The sequence below is a fragment of the Diplotaxodon limnothrissa genome, linkage group LG12 (genome assembly GCF_057381915.1).
Source record: "Diplotaxodon limnothrissa isolate DT_005_m linkage group LG12, D_limnothrissa_male_GT1.1, whole genome shotgun sequence".
Lineage (NCBI taxonomy): Eukaryota > Metazoa > Chordata > Actinopteri > Cichliformes > Cichlidae > Diplotaxodon > Diplotaxodon limnothrissa.
In genome coordinates, this window is record NC_140607.1 from 1,891,642 (window position 1) to 1,912,088 (window position 20,447).

At 42.8% G+C, this 20,447-nt stretch overlaps 1 protein-coding gene across 2 annotated transcripts in view; it reads right to left on the minus strand.

Moving 5' to 3' along the window:
• Positions 1–20,447, minus strand: part of abca2 (ATP-binding cassette, sub-family A (ABC1), member 2) — a 116,332-nt gene that overhangs the window by 86,851 nt on the left and 9,034 nt on the right. The window contains exons 2-7 of one of the 2 annotated variants that reach the window (XM_085367024.1): positions 9,835–9,928; positions 6,861–6,863; positions 4,119–4,230; positions 3,511–3,674; positions 2,601–2,722; positions 1,009–1,122 (exon numbers count right to left, since the gene is read on the minus strand). In XM_085367024.1, the coding sequence (XP_085223150.1) occupies positions 1,009–1,122; positions 2,601–2,722; positions 3,511–3,674; positions 4,119–4,230; positions 6,861–6,863; positions 9,835–9,928 (609 nt within the window). The remainder of the gene's footprint in view (positions 1–1,008; positions 1,123–2,600; positions 2,723–3,510; positions 3,675–4,118; positions 4,231–6,860; positions 6,864–9,834; positions 9,929–20,447) is intronic. The other variant, XM_085367023.1, reaches the window with a different exon arrangement.

Here is a 20,447-nt window from a genome sequence, read left to right on the forward strand (position 1 = left end):
TCAAGCATCCTTCAGAGAACTTCTGGAGACTGCACAGAGACCTGCCATCTTTAGAAGTTTTCTGATGACTCTGGGATGGCTGGATGCATCACTGAGGTTGATAAGATGGAGTCCCGGGCTGTGGTTGACTCCTTTGTCACGTGGTGCGAGTAGAAAGACTAAAGAATTGACTGTGGACTTTAGGAAGACCAGGAAACCTTGAACCCTGTTACAATCCAGGGAGTTGATGTGGAGATTGTGGAGGACTATAAATACATTGGAGTGCACATAGATAATAAACTGGACGGGGTTTAGAACACCACTGCACTTTACAGGACGGGCCGGAGTCGTGTCTATTTTCTGAGGCAGCTGAAGTGTTTAAAACATCATCTTTGTGACCATCTTTGCCATCCTCTATGCTGTTACATGCTGGGGCAGCAGCTCTGTAGCTAACCACCATGTAACACATTTTTTTGTATACTTTATTAATCCCCTGTAGGGAAATTATTCTCTGCATTTAACCCATTCACTCAGTGAAGCAGCTAGCCCAGCTAGCCCAACCTCAGTAACCCTACTGACTAAACAGCCACTGCTGTTTAGTCTTAATTCATGTTGGAAGTGATAGCAGAGCTGTACGACTAAATTTTTCGAAAATCAGAACATGGTATTTTATTTCATCTTAATTTTTTGGGGGAAACGTCCCTCATACCACTAGAGGGAGCTCACGTACCACCAGTGGTATGCGTACCACAGTTTGAGAATGACTGCTCCAGAACATACGGCCTCAGACCTGATGATGCGATTACAAAATTGATCATTGAGCTGCAGCCTAGGATGTCCTGGGGCCATGTGCACGTATGGACACCGTAATGATGGAAGATGGTGTTCGTTATGGACAAACTGTTTGCACAGAAGTCAGATAATACAACACCGCTTGGGTGCAGATAAGGCAGACCATTCCTCCCAGTTACACCCCTCCAGGTCTCACTGTCGTTGCCCACATGAGCCTTGAAGTCTTGAAGCACTTACTTCTAACTGAAGGACTCTGTCTCTAGGTTTTTGTGTGGTGCCCTTGGCCTGTTGAATCCAGCTGTGGGCTCCTCCGCCATCTCCGAAATGTGTACCGACGATAAGGCTGTAAACCTACAGATCACACACAAAACTGTCAGCGAGTCACTGCGGAGTTTCTGGATCACTGTTCTAGTGCTTTCTATTCAGCCACACCGGAGGGTTTTTGAGTATGAAAGGCCCGTTAAACGTCAAGCCAAATTTAAGTACGGACTTTGACTAAGCCACTCAAAAACCTTTTGTTTTTTAACCACTCAGCCGTGGAGTTGTTGGTGTGTTTCCAATCACTCTCGTGCTGCAGAGCCTTTGTGTGCTTGAACGTCAGGAAACAAACTGATGGCCAGAATTGTGTGACTTGATTTTGGCATTGGAAAACAAACTGGTATAGAAGGATAAGATACAACTTAAAAAGCAAACGTTAATAATACAAAAATGTTGTTTTTAAAATACATTTATACATTTATTTATTTTTACTTTTGTGCAAAACAGTTTCTTTTTATGCTCCGTGGAACTCCTCTGGCATGTTTGGGAGGGACTGAGAGGAGGGGCTTCACAGCCAAGTCTTCACAGGTGTAATTTGCACAGATCGTGGACACGACCAGCGATCCATCTTTACTGAACAACTTTGTAATGGACGTTTGATCTCGGGATATTTCTTTGCTCTTTCCAGCTTCAATCCAGCACTTGAAGCTGGGTTGGCTTAAAGACATTTGCTCTAAACTAGCTTATTAATTGCACACACATTTGCAGGAGTATTGTGTGAGCTAACTGGATTCCCTGCAGTGCAGATCCTTCTTAAGAGTTAGAGACCAGTGTATTACTGGAATCCAGTTCCCCTCTGTAGCCACATGCTAATGCCTGACTGAAGGAAGCTGTCCATCCTCTGACTCCCTCTCAGGACACTAACAGAGTTCTTTAAAGTACTAAAGCTAACAATGCAACAATGTACTCATGAACACACCAGCACAACATACTGTCTGAATAGTAGTTGAAATAACTGAGAAGGTGTTTCAGGTGATATGGATGAGTTATCTGGTGGATACAGAAACTGCAGTTTCTCATCAAAGCAGAACACAATGATTACAACAAACATTAAGCAACAGCTGTTCATGCGTTTACTGCACCAATGCCATCCAACCCTTCACTTAATTCAGGATTATATTGTATGATTATTCAAAAGCATCACAAAAACTTTTTGATGAATTTTGAGCATCACCTATCATTTAGTTTACAACTTTATATTTGGATTTATCCTTTTCATTTCTTTAAACTTCAAAAAGTCTTGAAGATTCATGTTTACCTTCCCAGACTTTTACCTACTGTAATTATTTTGTAACTGCCTTCTGGGCATTATGAAGGTTTTGTCCTTTGCATGTTGGCTGCTTTTTAAATTGATTTTGTAATGGGATGGGAAAAATGACCATAGCACCTCGGAAAAAACAAACCCAAAAGAGTCGCGTGACATATTATAAAATAACAGCAATTTTCCTGAGCTGAGATGAATTGAATAAACCAAACAGAGTGAAGACTTTCTGTTAGTAATGGTAAATCACCTCTGCGAGGCTCACTGGAGTGTTGAGCAGAAGGTTGGCTATGGAGTCAGACAAGGAAAGGTTCTTGATCAGGAACTGTTGGAAAACGGATTCATTCTTCAACACGCTGGCCAGAGTGAAGCCTGCACCCAAAACACATGAAATCATGTCAACGCTTTCATGTCATTCAGTAAAACAAGAGTTTTGAAAGTAACATGTATATATGTATGATGTATGATCGAGACGTTCTACTACTGCACTCAGAGGAAACGAGTTTCTTCTTCTCGAGCGCCATCATTCTGCTCATGGCTCTCCTGCTACATAAGATTAGATTCCCAACTGTGCGTATGTTGGTTTGAAATTTCACTGTGGAGCTAAACTGAGTTCATCTTCATTTTGAGGGTCATCACTGGAAGAAGAAAACACACTGCGGCTTGTCCCAATGCAGGATCTTGCACCGACTCGCTAACACTTTGTCCTCTTTCTCAAAAGGAAATTCAAAACACAAGAACTGTTCCAAAATGGTGAAGCACAGACTTCCACAAAGCAACAGTCAAACTGGATTTAGTACAGCTGGAAGTCACTGTGACGCTGCTATTGATCAACTATGTTGCTGCCATCCCATGATCAATATCTCAGTCTTTCCTTTTATTTATATTTTTGGTCTCAGTGGAATTACCATCCCCACCCTAAATGACCATAGCCCCTCCACCCTTATTTATTTATATCATATAACTGCTTGTGTACAGCCCCACAATGTGTCTGTTTCAATGTTTCTATATAGTTTACTCACATATATGTATACATATATTCCTTGTTGTATATTGTTTTCTTTACTTTGCACCTTTGCGGTCCAGCTATCCAATTTCGCTGTACAAGAATCCGCACAATGACAACAACAGCTCTAAAGTCTAAAGTGTAAAAGTCACACCTTGGCTGTTGTTAAAGTTGTGGTCATGTGGTAATGGGGTGGAGCTGAGGCTCTCCAGGTGCTGCTGCAGGGTCTCCAGCTCTTGACCTAAACCAGGTCTATCAGATGTGAAGAGCTGATTCTGTTCAACCACTTCACTTATCCGCTCCAGCAGCTGGGTCACACTGAAACAGATTCAGACATGAAACATTCTCACACCTCAAAAGAAGAAGAACACAGTCTCTCTACAGGCTGCAGCTAATGACGGGTTCTGTAATATGTTGACTTTTTAGTGCCTGCACATAAAAACAGTGTTGTACATGTTGCCTCAGCAGAAAATATGCTACGTTTATGATCTTTCAAATCTAAAATAAAAATTTATAATGTTGTAACATTCTAGCAACATTGATCACAAAAGTGAGCGTTCAATTCAAGCCTCTTCAGCTGCAGCAAGGCCTAGTTTCAGTGCTGGGAAACGTGAGGGGCTTGGGGGGGTCAGAGGCCTTTGCACTGGAACCATCATATGTAGAAGAACTGACCTTAGAGTGCGCTCGAGAAGCAGTGAACGTATTTCTCACAAGTCAGCCAAAACACAAATGAACAAGAGACTGCGGAAGAGCCCTACTCACGTGGAGTTCTTATATTGCAGGAAACCAAATTCATCTCTCTGTCCATCTGGGCAGAGCGACTGCATGATGGGAATGATGCCAGCCGAGGTGAGTGGCGCAGCGCTGTAAAAGGCTGGACATGAGGGGGGGAAATGGGACAGGTGCCACAGAAGGAGAAAAAGACAGCCACAGACAGAGTGAGAGGGACGAGGGAAACAGAGGAAGTAAATATGAAGGGTTGGTAAAGGAAATCAGACACCAAACAGGACAATGAGTATGAAAAAGGAGGAGAGATTGTGTTAGAGTCAGAAAGGAGGAAAGCTGTCAGGCAGCACAGCAGTTAATGGCCAAAGAGGCTCCCACATGTCAATGCTGAATATGAAGCCTTTCATCATGTTGTCATGGTCTGTGATATTTTCCCACTTCTGTCCATAAATGCTAGCTGGACCATCTCACAGCCGGTGATAAAAGAAAATTTGGTTCCTGCTAATTGCTCCAGGTTTCCATGGTTACTCTGCTCCTGAAGCTTGCCTGTGGGTGTGGATTCATCCTACCCACAGAAACACTTCCCACTGTCCTCCTGCTCACTCTCATATCTGTATTGTCCAGCTATGCCATTCTTACACTTTCTCTTTCTTACCACATGTTTATAACCACTCTGCATGTCTTTTATCCTGTTCTCACCCCAACCGGTCGCGGTCGGCCGCCCCTCCCTGAGCCTGGTTCTGTCTGAGGTTTCTTCCTGTTAAAAGGGAGTTTTTCCTCTTTTTTCCTTCCCCAAAATGTGCTAGCTCATAGGGGTGGGGATTCTTCTGGTTGTTGGGGTTTCTCTCTATTATCGGAAGGTCTTTACCTGGAAATATAAAGCACCTTGAGGTGACTGTTGTTGCAATTTGGTGCTATATAAATAACAGTGAATTATATTGAATTGAACTTCTCTCTTTAACGGTTGCCTTCGGCTGTCGTAGTCTCTGGATTGCATACTCTTACACCTGCTGCCCTCATAAAGAAAGGTGTCTATTGCCAGCTTCTAGCCTTCGTTGTTTTACCCTGGTGTCACTGCAGGTCTAAAGCTGAATGTTTCATTTGTATTGTATTTAAAAGTTTACGTTTAGGGAAATCCCCTGAAACACTATGCTTTATAGCCACAAAAAGTCAAAAAGAAAAATGTAAACTAAGTCACTTCACAGAATATCATGGTGGGTTGAAGACAAACCCACAGTGAAATATGGTTTCATTTGTAACAAACTGAGTCTGACCAAGAACAAGCATCGTTCAATGTCTTGCTCCACCCCTTTATCCTTTTCCTTGTGTGTGCCCAAATACACTCTGCAGCATTAAAATAAACTACCGGACTGATTATAGTAAAAACTATCATCATCATATTATGATTGTTTTGGCTAAAAATAGTTTTTCCAGAATAGTTTTATTAACCTGACCCACTAAACATCGGACGTAAGATAGATAAACAAACACGATTTATTCTGTGTTACTCAAATTATTCACAACATGTGGGGTTTTTGTTTTGTTTGTTATTTTAAGTTTTCCAGTTTTTCCTTAACTGGTTTATTTATTTTAATTATTCAACTTATTTGTTTGTAATTAGGTTAAAACGACCATTTATTTAAAAAATGTGAAATATTAAAAACATTGAAATCCATCCGAAAAGGTTGATTCTGTTCATCTGGACGTCTTCAGAGGGAGAAATGTTTCATCATCATCCAGGTGACTTCTTCAGGCTCAGCTGACTGCAGGTTTCTCATAAACAGTACATTTGCTTACTGTTTCAGGACAGTGCCCTCTACCTGTGGAAACATGGGACTACAGAGCCTATACAGGTGGAAGCTTTATAAAAACTCCATCTAATTTAAGTCTAAGTTTGACATTGAAACAATGTCCACAGCCACCAGATTTGGACTATAAAAAGCCCGTCCACAGAGGTCCTACTGACATCAACACTAGAAGTGTAATAGATGTATAAAAAACGACGTCACCTGGAGCTACAAAACAACCTCGTCAGTGGACTAAAATCGTATGTCCAAAATGACATAAAAGACGTCCCTTTGACGCAGTGGGAACATTTTAACTACACAAAAAGCTGACTTTTACAGATGTTCACTTTTCAAATGAAAAATCAATGAAACAAAAGGTGGAGAAACTATGGAGTCCCCCTTAAACTCATGACTGCATTTAACTGCCAGTCCACAGGTTGTGTGGAGATCACAGGGTCAATACGAGATCCAGGCAACAGCAAAGATTGTCTTTACATGTCACAGGTCACCAAGTATATATAGAATCATTTATTCAGTGACGAGTCCACAGTGAATAATGCCATCGTGCATTTCTATAATGGAAGTGTGAAAATATAAGTAAAATGTGCCCTACAGAGTAGTTCAGTTCATTCTTCAGCTCACTGACATCTGTCCTCTCTGATCAGGTCACAGGCTGGTAGATTTACTGAGGGAGTGTTAGGTGCACAGCATGGTGTAGGAAACAGAATTAGCATGCACTAAACAGCAGCTCATTAAGTTTTCATAGCCTGGTCAGAAACACTGAACATGGTGAAAAGATTCAACAGTAATTACAGAAATATTTGTTAGCGCTGTCGTGGATTAGATTACTTCTCGTAATTCCATTGGATAACAATACAGATGTGCTTCTTTGTGTCCGCCAACCAGCAGTGTGCATCACAGTGCTGGTTCTGAGGTGACCTGAGCGGAGCACACTCACAGGAGCCAGAGGAGCTTTTTTACCTGAGTGCACGCACTGAATTACAACCCAGATAATTCAGGAGCTCATGAGATAAAAAGTAAGATGACTCCTGACTGGGCAACAATACTGTTTACCATCTAATGTCTTGAGTAGCCTGTAAATGTGTCCAATGTACAGATTCAGAGGGAATATGAAACTGGCTTTTTCAATCTACATCCTTTGGTTTTGTGAGTAGTGTGCCCAACTGCAACCACAACTATATACACCAGTGTGTGTGTACACCTGATCATTTGTTTCCTTTATGAGACATGATTATACATCACTACATTTAAGATGCATCAAACTTGGCTGCCTGTTCAGTCTTTTTCTCTGTGGTGCATTTAAAATGCTCCATTTATAGTTAAACCATGAATTCGTTTCTTGACTTTGTATCAAAAATCAACCTTAAGAGATAACAGAAGGGACAGTTTAAGATGATCACTCAAACAAATCTGACAGCAATCTAAATCAAAGTGAAAGAAATCTCCAACAGCCAAAGAATCAATCCGGGTCCCGGGAAGAGCTCGGCCTTCCAATATACAGAGTATATGTTATATAATCTGTTAGCATAAAACAAATGCACAATGACACTTACACACTGGTCCATCCAAAATGTTGAGAACATGCATCATGCAGAAGAAAGAAAGGAAGACAGAAAAAAGAAAGAAAGAAATGTAAAATAAAAGAATAAAAGACAAAGAAATCAAATAAACTGGGTGCTCTGATGGCTACAGGGAACAGTTACACATGAAAAACCAGCTAACAGCTGAGCAGACACATCACTAGCAGATGAACTACGAACACAAAAACAGGAAATGTTGCAAAAGTTGATCTCATACTTTTGGTGGATCGAGTGGGAGGACAGTATAAAGGGTCCATATAAGACTAAATTAGCTGCTGGTATGATGCTGCAGGTATTACTGTCGGCTGGTCTGCAGCTTCCTTTCCAACGTTTTTTATTTAGTAAAAGCAGTTTGATGTTGCATGTTTTACCTTTGAAGGCAGTGAGGAGCAGCAGCTGCTGCCTCACCACGAAGCAGGAGCTGAATAATGATATCAAGTTTACTTAAGTTCCTCCTGGTAATAGTACTGACCAAAAATGAGGAGTATTAAGGCAGTGCACATAACTCCACCCCCTTTATGGTAAACTTAAGCCATAAATAGAAACACATTTATTCTAGTCAGTATTGGCCACTTCACTGGCAACCCTCTGCATTCACCGCACTGGCATACTTTATTCTAAGGCTGCAATGATTCATCGAGTAATTAGAGTAACTCAATTATACAAAATCCTCAGTGCTGTGTTTCATGCACGACCGTGTTCAGTCATCATCGTGTAAAAACAAGTTTCGCCCACATAAAAAAATATGTATAATATATATTAGGGATGCACCGATACTGGTATCGGGGCCGATACTGTAAAATGTGTGTGCACTCATACTCGTAACAGTTAACCGATACCATGAACCGATACTAACTTATTTCATTAATCAGAGGGTGGCATGTCATTTCTGTTGTAGTTTTTTAGATTGGCCACTAGGGGGACATCCCGCGCTAAACAGGCACAGGGTTAGATGAGTCAGACTGGCAGCTCCAGATAAAAAAAGAGAAACTGGAGGCTGCTGTAGCTAGGCTAAACAAAATGTCAGCAGTGTGGACCGGAACAGCCAACTTTAACTCAGGTTTTGGAAAAGCGATGAAAAATGTCAAGAGAAAATCCACGGGCAGTTAAAACAACAGAGGCTCTGACTCATTTTATCGCTCTGGATGACCAGCCAATGCCGGCCGTGGAAAACATAGGATTCTTCTCAGCACACTCGAGCTGCGATATGAAATTCCCAGCTGCCCACACATCAGGGAGATAATGGTGCCAAAACTCTCTAAAGAGGTAAAGACAAGCAGTGTGTGCGCGATGTCAGTCCTTGGTTTAACGGCACAGTGGACTGATGATCCACGGGCAGATGGGGAGTTCGTTCGTCAATGCCAAATACTTTCGTTATTTTGTTTGTTTGTTTACAATGTGGACACTCTGCAATAATTTAAAAGTTTATTTTATTCCAAACAGAAGTGTTTATTTATTATTCCGAAAGCTCGAGACAGTGCCAATAGTTCAGTGATATTTTGTTAAATTACAATGTGGAGACTCTGCAATAATTTAACAGAAGTGCTTATTTTTCACTTGAAATTTTTTTGTGGTCTTTTTTATTAAGATATTATTTATTATCGGCAGAGAATAAAATAAAACCTCTCTTCCAATTCATTGCATTTGTCTGTGTGTGTGGTAGAAGTATCGGTTTTTGTACTCTGTATCGGCAAGTACTCAGATCCAAGTATCGGTTTGAAAAAATTGGTATCGTTGCATCCCTAATATATATGTATATATATATATATATACGGAGTGAATTGTAAAATCAGTCCTTTATGACCAGTTTCTAATTTGGAAACCAATAAGCAGTTCATTTTGAAATAGCTGTTTTTTTCTCTTTTAAATATTTATTTTATGTTCATTAATAAAACAAAAACATTTCTTATCCAATTACTTGATTAACCAATGAAATAACCGACAGGAAGCTTGAAAGATTTGCTTTGTCTGGTAGACACCTGCACTTTTTGTTCACACAGTTTATGCTGGTCTAGTCATTTTTATGTATCTTTAGGTTAACATTTTTTGATTATTATAATTGATAATATATATAAAAATATTCTCTAAACATGCTGAACTTGAATATGAAATGTTTATGTAGCTTCGACAAACTAGATTAACCTAAATCATGGAGACACTAAGAATACCTGTGCTGCAATCACTGCTGTAAACAGCAGGATGCAGTACGAGTGCTGAAATGTTGTTGATTCTGAGGATAGATACAGTAGACGTTTAATCCTGGGTATTAGCAACTTCAGTCAAATGTATTGCTTCCACCCCTCATGTCTACTGGTAATACAATTTTCCCACTGCTGTCTTTAGGTTCTCAAACACTCTGCTTACCTTCCTTGACAGGAATTGCTGGCTTCTTCTGCCTCAGACCCAGGAGGATGAAGAAAAGGACGAGCGGGATGAAAATCTCAAAAGCCAGCACCCACTGAATCGGAACAAGAAAGATAATTTACAGGATTATTTTTTCACTCCATTTCAATGAAATCTGGGCTAAACCTAGTCCAGTTTCAGGTCAGTGATCTTGAGTCATGGGTCTGTACCATTACACTCTCCTTGTCAGTTCCCATCACACAGTTCATAGATCATGTTTCACAATAGACTTTACAGAGTTTGCTTACTTTAAGATATCAATCTTTTACATCGGTGAGGGAGTGAGAAAGATGTCCAGCCTGCACAGCTCCTCTTCATTGCAATGCCAAACCCTTTTTATGTGGCCGTTACTCTAAAGCAGGCTGTGCAGTGCAGTTTAGCTTGCTCTGTGGGCACGTTACAGATTAAAGACACCATCAGAGACAGGCTGATAGGCCACGTCTGCTGTACAGTCCATTGCAAGATATGTGCCTCACAATCAGAGGAGGAGATGAGATGAAAAGATGCTGACAAAAGTACCATAGTTTAAAACAAAGGTTCACAGTAGATTGCGTGCTTATCACCTCACATTTCTTTACAAATGTGAGATGATCAGGGTGCATTCTGACCACCAGAATAATTCTCAGAAATTACTCCAGAAATTTTCAAGGCAATTTCATCAAGCTCTTTGGCATCTAGGGCAACTTCTTGTCATCTTCTCTTTCAACACTCCTGAATTTAACCTGGACATGGACCCCTTGCAGCTGCAGTGCATTTCATTTAATGAAATCTAAAACAAAGGTGTGTGCTAACAAAGCCAAATGAAGGCCTCGATTCTTTCCAGGAATCATGAATCATCTTGAATCTGACAGCCTCCTCTTTCGTAACACTGTCCACACAGAACTACTGGAACCATGATGTCTTTGTGCTTCTGTCTTGGATGCCCACAGATACACACCCAGCTGCTGCGTGTGCGTTCTGTTTGTGAAGGTTAGTGCAGACAAAGAGGCTCTTTAGACAGAGACAAGAGTCCACTGACACAGGTTACAATAAACAAAAATGTCTCTTCTCACATATCAAGTTCTGTTATAGATGATCCATTTAATCTGGCAGCACTCTCATACATCTCAACTTTGGTACACTTGAAAAAAAAATGCTAGAAATAAGGAGATTTTAATGTGATTTTAAAACTGTATTACTTTTCATTTCTTGGGGAACAAAACAACAGGTTTTTTTCTCAGAGTGTCTGAGTCTACACACACACACAAACACAGGAAACCCCGTTCAGCTATCTTAGTGAGGACCTTCATTGACATAATGCTTTCCCTTGCCCCTTAACCCAACCTTAACCATTAAATATGAATGGCTACCCCTTACCCTAAACCTAACCATAACCTAATTGTAACCCTGACACTGAAACCACATTTTGAGCTTTAAAAATGCCTTCAAATCTTATTTGTGAGGACCAGGTTGTGTGTCCTCACAAGTGACTGTTGGTTCTAACAAGTATAGTACAGTGTGGGCCATTTATATGGATACACCGTAATAACATGGGAATGGTTGGTGATATTAAAGTCCTGTTTGTGGCACATTAGTATATGTGAGGGGGCAAACTCCTCAAGATGGGCGGTGACCATGGTGGCCATTTAGAAGTCGGCCATCTTGGATACAACTTTTGTTTTTTCAATAGGAAGAGGGCCATGTGACACATCAGACTTATTGGTAATGTCACAAGAAAAACAATGGTGTGCTTGGTTTCAACGTAACTTTATTCTTTCATGAGTTATTTACAAGTTTCTCTTTGTTCACAGTCATTGACATGTCGAAGAGGTTAACACGTGAGGAGCGGATCTAAATTGTGCTGATATCTGGTGAACGCAGTAACCGGGTCATTGCAGCAGATTTCAATGCAAGACACCCTACGAGACCACCCATCTCCCATGCTGCAGTCAGCAAACTGCTTGCTAAGTTTCGTGAAACTGGTTCAGTGTTGGATTTGCCAAAATGTGGACGCAAGAAAACTGTGACTAATGAAGAAACATCAGTGGCTGTCCTAGCTTCATTCAGCAAGAGCCCACAGCGTAGCACTCGCCGCATGTCACTGGAGAGTGGCATTAGTCAACCATCCCTTCGGCGGATATTAGCTACTCACAAATGGCATCCTTACAAACTCCAGCTGCTGCAGCATCTCAACGAGGATGACCCAGATCGGCCACAGAATTTGCAGAATGGGCAAAAAAAAACTGGAACAGGACCCTCAGTTCACACCGAAGATTTTGTTCAGTGAGGCAAACTTTTATGTGAATGGTGAAGTTAACAAACAAAACCACCGCTATTGGTCTGACACTAACCCACATTGGATGGATCCCTCCAAGACTGTTGGAACAACAAAAGTGATGGTTTGGTGTGGTATATGGGGAACAACGATAGTGGGTCCATTCTTCATCAATGGAAACCTCAAGGCCACTGGATATTTGAAATTGTTACATGATGATGTGTTTCCCTCTTTGTGCACTGAAGCTGGCACGTTCCCTGAGTGTTTCCAGCAGGATGGTGCACCACCACATTATGGGTGCAGGTCCGAGCATTCCTAGATGAACAGTTTCCTGGAAAGTAGATTGTTCGTCGTGGGCCAGTTGAATGGCCCCCAAGGTCTCCCGATCTGACCCCCTTAGACTTTTATCTTTGGGGTCATCTGAAGGCAATTGTCTATGGTGTGAAGATACGAGATGTGCAGCACCTGAAACTACGGATACTGGATGCCTGTGCTGGCATTTCTCCTGCGGTGTTGCTATCAGTGTGTGAAGAGTGGGAGAAGAGGGTTGCACTGACAATCCAACACAATGGGCAGCACATTGAACACATTTTATAAGTGGTCAGAAACTTGTAAATAACTCATGAAAGAATAAAGTTACATTGAAACCAAGCACACCGTTGTTTTTCTTGTGACATTACCAATAAGTGTGATGTGTCACATGGCCCTCTTCCTATTGAAAAAACAAAAGTTGTATCCAAGATGGCCGACTTCTAAATGGCCACCATTGTCACCGCCCATCTGGAGGAGTTTGCCCCCTCACATATACTAATGTGCCACAAACAGGACTTTAGTATCACCAACCATTCCCATGTTATTACAGTGTAGCCATATAAATGGCCCACCCTGTACTATCAGAATCAATGCGGTGCTTTTACGGCACTTTTGGCTGCACAGGAAACAGAGCAGTGTTCGATTCATCCTACAAAAAAAGATGTTGTCATAAAGGTTGCACTTTTAATCCTGTTTGAGCAAGAGGCAGGATAAACCAAAGCATTTAACCCCACACTCTACAGGCCCCTCTTCTATGGAACCATCTCCGAGTTTGGATTCAGGAGACAGACACTATCTCTGCTTTCTGATTAGAGTTAAAACTTTACTTTTTGCTAAAGCATATAGTTAGGGCTGGATCGGGTGATCCTAAATTCTCTCTTAGTTATTTAGCGCAAGACGTTGCTGGGCACATCCCATGATGCATTACTTCGTTTTTACCAACTATGTTTCCAACCAGTGGTGGCAGATGGCTGCCCCTCCCTGAGCCTGGTTCTACCCGGAGGTTTCGTCCTGTTAAAAGGAAGTTTGCCTTTCCGACTGTTGCCACATGCTTGTTCAAAAGGGAAGTGTAAAAGGATTGATTCTAAAATAAGAATCATCTGCTCACGTCTGCCCACCTGTGAATATTACCCTGTTGTCTCATCCCACAGCAAATTAAAACAGGAAACACATGAATTTAAAAATAATCAAATGTACTTTTAACATCTCAATAGGACCGCCACACTAAGAATGAAATAAATAAAAATATCAGATAATACAAATTAAAGTGCTAGTAGTATTCAAACAAAAACATAATAGGAAACTAAAATGGGTTCTGTCCATAAGTTCAAATAAAGCTTTAAATGGAATCAAAAAGATTTTATTTTCCAGTCCTAAGAAACAATTTTCCGAAGCTTACAGATGATTCAGTTCATGACTTCACGATTGCAGTGGACATGCCCTGGAGTGAGGCGTGCTCTTATCTTTGAGGTGATGTTCCCAGCTGCTGATAACATGCTGAAGATGCTCTCTGTCACGACTTCAGCACTTTTAGAGGTGCATGAGCTTATACAGGACAGTCTCATATAAATGCCTGTGCTTACTACTAATATAACAGAACAAACAGAGTTAGACAAAAACTAATTATACTAATGTCTGTATATTATAGTTTCTCAGGTGGAGTAGTGTTCAGTGCCATTTAAACTATTTAATTGAATATTGATAAAGTCCAACCCACAGATTAACAAGTTAGGTGTAAAAGGTTTACTGTAATATTACCTGTAGTGTACTGCAGTTACAAAACAACATTTTTGGTATAAGTATATGATGCGTCGATGAATTTTTATAGTCAACATCATCAATTAATCAGCACTTTTCTACTCTCCCAGAGCACTCAAAGCACTTTAGACAACATGCCTCATTCACAAAGGCACTTTTTTGTATACTTAAGTGCTTTCTATCTAACATTCAAACACATTCATACTCTGATGGATGCATCAGTGAGCAACTTGGGGTTAGTATCTTGCCCTAGAGCAGCGGTCCTCAACCGTTTTTGCACCACGGACCGGTTTATGCCCGACAATATTTTCACGGACCGGCCTTTAAAGTGTTGCGGATAAATACAACAAAATAAAACTAGTACCGGTATCGAAAAAAAGAAGATTTATTCATAAAACACGTGAAAAGACCCAGGAAAACAGAGTTAATGATAAAAACGATAACAAAATAACGCTACAAACCCTGAAAACCATACATTTCACACCCGAGCCTCAACTCTCGCGGCCCAGGTTTCATAAAAGGTAGGCACTCATCAACAAATACACGGAGATTACTTAATTTGATGGACTACTCATACAGTAAAAACCTAGAAACTACAATATTTTCTTTAGATGCAGAAAAAGCATTTGACAGAGTTAACTGGAAATTTCTATTTGCAACTTTACACAAATTTGGTTTTGGATCCTCTTTCATTAACTGGTTAAAAATATTATATAATTCCCCAACAGCTTGTGTCAGAACAAATGACCAGACATCCTCCAGCTTCTGTCTCCTGAGGGGCACCAGGCAGGGATGCCCACTCTCCCCTTCACTGTTTGCAATTTTTATTGAACCACTAGCAGCAGCAATTAGACAGAATTCAGTAATTAAGGGCATAAAATGCAAGAATGTGGAACATAAAATCAGCCTTTATGCGGATGATGTGTTACTCTTTCTCCAAAACTCACAAACCAATATCTCTGGGGTGATTGAATTGATAAACTCTTTTGCAAGAATATCAGATTACTGGTCAAAATCTACAGTCCTTCCGATTAATTGCTCCTTCCATAATTCCTCTTCTACACCACTGCAATCGGGAAATATAAAATATTTAGGTATTAATGTTTCTCCCAAGCTTGCAGATCTGACTAAATTAAACCATATCCTACTTTTAAAGACAGTAGAAGGCGATCTGGCTCGATGGAAATGTCTACCCATATCACTCATGGGAAGGGTTGCCGCTATAAAAATGATGGTCTTACCAAAAATAAATTATTTATTCTCAATGATCCCAACTAAACCGCCACAAGATTGGTTCAGATCTCTAGATTCATGTATGTCCAAATTCCTTTGGAAAAATAAACCCCCACGTATAAGCTTAAAAACACTACAAAAGACCAAGGATAAAGGAGGACTAGAACTGCCTAACTTTCAGCACTACTTCTTAGCCAACAGGCTTCAGTTTATCTCACGATGGCTAAAACATACCCTCTTAGATGAACCTTGGCTAGATGTAGAACAAGCACTTTGCAATAATCTAGAGATCTCAGACCTACCATTTATCAGCTCAAACATCCAACGACATGAATGCTTTAAAAGCATCAACATCAGCTCTTCTCTGACAGCATGGTGGGAGTTTCTAAAATTGACGGAGTTTTCATTAATCCCATGCAAACGTACACCTATCTGGAACAACCCTGACATATTACAAAACAATAATATGATAAACTTTTCAGATTGGAGTGATAAAGGAATCAAATATTTAGAACATATACTAGAAGGAACAGAATTTATTTCATTTGACGGACTAGTTACACAATATGGGATCAACAAGAAAAGATTTTTAGAATATCAACAAATTAAATCCATAGTAAAAAAGAAATTTAAACCGGGTCAAGTTGAACTACAAACACCACCAAGTGTGGTTCAATTTCTTACTCTTAAAACCCCCAAATTACTATCCAAAATATACAGAATGCTTTCTAAAACAGATGAATCAATATCACTTCCTATTGCAAAATGGGAAGCGGATTTATCAGTTAACTTAGACCTAAACTTCTGGTCTCAGATTTGCTTAAAAACCTTTCATCTAATTAGAAATCCCAGTCTTCAATTAATTCAATACAAAATATTACATAGAGTGCACTATACAGGTCATCAGATGTTCAAGATGAGATCAGCTCCATCACCTAGTGGGGGTGGGGGGTCATAGTTTAGTCCCACCTTCGCTGTTGTGATTGGTGTGGGGGTAGGGACAGGCTTAGGGTGTTGGGGGGTTCTTCCTTGGAGGGGTCAACCCGGGGTAGCAGTCATGGACTATTAAGGGCTCTGTTGGCTCTTAGGTGACGGTTTCCTTGCGGCTGTGTGCAGCGGGGCTAGGGGAGGGTCTGTGCTGACGGACGTGGGTTACTGACCTGGTAGCCTGGCTGCCCCTGGGTGGGTCCGGGACAGGCGTGAGGTTCTGGGGGCGCTCCGTCTCTGGGCTGGGGCCCTGGCCGGGCCTCGGGGGCTTGGGTCCTGTTTGGTGTGTTGCCGGGGTTATGGGCGGGTGGGTGTATGGGGGCCCAGCCCTGGCACAGGGTGCCGCCGGTGCATCGAGCCACCTGGGGGGCTCTTCAACTGGTGGGGGAGGTTGTTACATCTTGCAGGAGCTCTCCTCTCTTCAGGAACTCACTCTGCAGGAGGGGGAGTTACAGGAGAGGTGGAGGAAGATCTCAGCCTGGGCGTCTATTGTCTTATGTGGGGCGATCGTGGCTCAAGAGTTGGGCGTTCGCCTTGTAATCAGAAGGTTGCCGGTTCGAGCCCCGGCTCGGACAGTCTCGGTCGTTGTGTCCTTGGGCAAGACACTTCACCCGTTGCCTACTGGTGGTGGTCAGAGGGCCCGGTGGCGCCAGTGTCCGGCAGCCTCTGTCAGTGCGCCCCAGGGTGGCTGTGGCTACAATGTAGCTGTATTTTTACTCAGTTGTATATAGCATTCGTATTCTATTTTTATCTTATTGTATATTTTTATTCTATTTTATTCTACTGTATATAGTATATTATTTTATTCTATTCTGTACAGCTGTGTACTGTATTTATTCTTATTGTATTCTAATTTTTGCGTCATAACTTTTGCACTGTCCACTTCCTGCTGTGACAAAACAAATTTCCCACGTGTGGGACTAATAAAGGTTATCTTATCTTATCTTATCTTTATCATCAGTGTGTGATTGTGTGTGTGAATGTGTGGATGACTGGATATGTAAAGCGCTTTGGGGTCCTTAGGGACTAGTAAAGCGCTATATAAATACAGGCCATTTACCATTTACCATTATGTAGTCTGGAAGATGAGTGGATGACGGGGTGGGTGCAGTTTTCTCTGAGGTGGGGTCGGCTGGGCTGTCCCGGGCTCTGTGGGGCCTGGCGGGCGCTGCTGTACTGGGCCCCGGTCCGGATGGGCCTGGACCCCCTTTCCCTGGCGGGTTGCAGAGTATGGGGGTGCCTACTGGGGTCAGCGGGGGGAGCTGGCCCCAGGGAGGGGTCACTTGCCCCTCCCTTCCTTCCCTCCCCATCTCCAGCTGCCTCCCTCTTCCCGCTCCACCACAACCACCCACACATGCAGGGCCTTGGGGTAAAGGTATGTCACCAGGGTGCAGGGGAGGCACCCCCCCCCCTCTGTCCCCTTCTGGCTGCCTCTGCCTCAATTTTATCCCACAACTTAGACATTCACATTACTCACACTCTCATTACACATACATATAGGATCTTGGGGGTGGGCACGCTAGTCGGAATCCAAAAGACCATCAGGGTGTACACCTCACCCCTGGCGTCGTTGCCCACCTCTCAATTTTAAATACACGTAGACATTGAGGGCTAGCAGGAGGGACTATGCGCTTACCTGCTGCTCTCTGGCAGGTAGCTCCATGCCCTACTGGGTTCTAAATATCGTGGCTCAAGAGTTGTGTGTTCGTCTTTAATCGGAAGGTCGCCGGTTCGAGCCCCGGCTCGGACAGTCTCGGTCGTTGTGTCCTTGGGCAAGACACTTCACCTACCGCCTACTGGTGTTGGCCAGAGGGGCCGATGGCGCGATATGGCAGCCTTGCTTCTGTCAGTCTGTCCCAGGGCAGCTGTGGCTACAACTGTAGCTGCCTCCACCAGTGTGTGAATGTGAGAGTGAATGAATAGTGGTATTGTAAAAGCGCTTTGAGGGGTCCTGAAAAGCGCTATATAAATGCAATCCATTATAAATGCACCTTAGAACACACATGCATCAACACTACATATGAGCGGGTGGAGGGAGGTTTGGAGTCTTCTCTGCGGCCTGCTGGAGCAGGGGGGCTAGGAGGAGTTGGCCGTCCGACTGGGGTCTGGAGTGTGGGGCCTCCCTGCTGCTGCCGAGTCGGGGCGGTCTGCTTCTCTCCACCCCAGGGTAACACTACCTGGGTCTGGGTGCAGTTTCCCCCTCCAGGGGCAAGGGTACCTAGACCTGGGGCTTAGAGTACGCTTGGGGAGTGTGATTGTGTGTACAGTGTCTCTCGATGTCTGTCTCCACGTTGGTTGAGTGTGGAGTAAGTGCATATGAGAGCATGAGGGTGGGAATGGATGTTTGTATCTGTGTGTGCCTTATTTCTGTGTCTATACGTCAGGTTGGGTATCAGACGCCACCTCTCTGGGGACATCTCAGGCCCTCCAAGGTTTGGAGGCCTATCTCCCCCTACCACCACTTCCCCTGCCAGTGGCGGACTCCCTCAGACATCGGTGCGTTGGTGGTTCTTTGTGTCCGGGGATGGGCGTCCAGGTACACACCGGCTCACTCCTTGGCGGCCGCTTATCGGGGCCTGGAGCCTGGGGCTCGCTCGGGCCACTTCGGAGGCGGGGTGCCCCCGGCCTCTCGGCCTGGGGCTCGGTCACTCAGCCACGGCTGGCTGCCAGCGGAGCTCACGGGCGCATCACTGCAACTCCCCCTGGCTTCTGCTCCGCGGCTGCTGAGTGAGCCCTCATCTGGGACTCTCCTCAGCTCTTACTGGGACAGTGGCGCGGCTGCCCCTCTGTTGGTCTTCCATGGTCTCTTGTGTTCTGGGGGCCTCTGGATGTCTGGAGTCTTGATCTCCTCCATACCTGCTTCATGCCCTGGAGGACGGGGCTGTGGCCCCCCCCACACCCTCTAGCAGATCATTACATGAAGGAACCTCTTAAAAACAAGCGCGTCCATGCTCACAGGTGTACACACGGGTGATCACACCCACAAACTACACCCTTTTTGGCTCCTACCATAAGCACACTGTGCGCTGTCGATCTTACGTGCTGCACAATAATGTTTAATATTTAGTATTTACTGTCATGTTCCCATATATCATCGTGATGTTGTTTATTATGTTGCTCTTTTTTTTCTTCTGCTTGTTTTCTCTTTTTTCTTTCTCAACAGGTGATCCAGGTGAGATGGATTTTTTGTCTGTTTGTTTTGTTGGTTTTTGTTTTTTGCCCTTTATCCCCGTCCCTCTTCCCCGCTGTTTTTCTTTCCCTCTTTCTTTCTCCCTTTTCTTTTCCCCAGTCAAATCTGTCCCGTATTTAGCAAGTGAAAATAAAATAAAATAAACAACAAAAGGTGAATCAAATGGACCATTACGGCAAGGCTGGGATGGTCCATTTGGTAAAGTAAATCCGTTGGGCATCTTTCTTCGCCTTTAAACAATAATTCTGATGGCAAAAGAGCCAAACGGGACAGGCAAATAAATAAATAAATAAAAAGGAAAGAAAGGCTCCTGGCTCTTCTACAGGGACAGTATATAGCCACTGGTACAGATACATGGATGGCACCTGTGTCAAAATAAAAACTCAAAAAGTGGAATTCTTCACTGCTCACATCAACTCAGTGGATAGAAACATAAAGTTCACCAGGAAGACATAAAGATAACAGTTTCCTGTTTGTGGACTGTGCTGTAAACATTGGAAACTTCAACACTGAAGTTTACCGGAAGCCCACACACACAGACCAGTACCTCCTCTTTCACTCCCACCACCCTCTGGAAAACAAACTGGGAGTAATTTAGGACCATGCAAAGGAACAACACTGTCATCCCTTATGTAACAGGTTTATCAGAGAAGCTCATACATGACATCCTGGTCACCCAGCCACACCCTCAGACAAACACTGGTTTATCCCAAGAACAAATCTCCCAAACCTAATATAGACAGTGTATGCTGTGCAGTGCAACAAGTAGTACTCAGACCTCAGAGAAACCAAACAGCCACTGCATGAACTCATGGCACAACATAGAAGAGCCCCGTGACA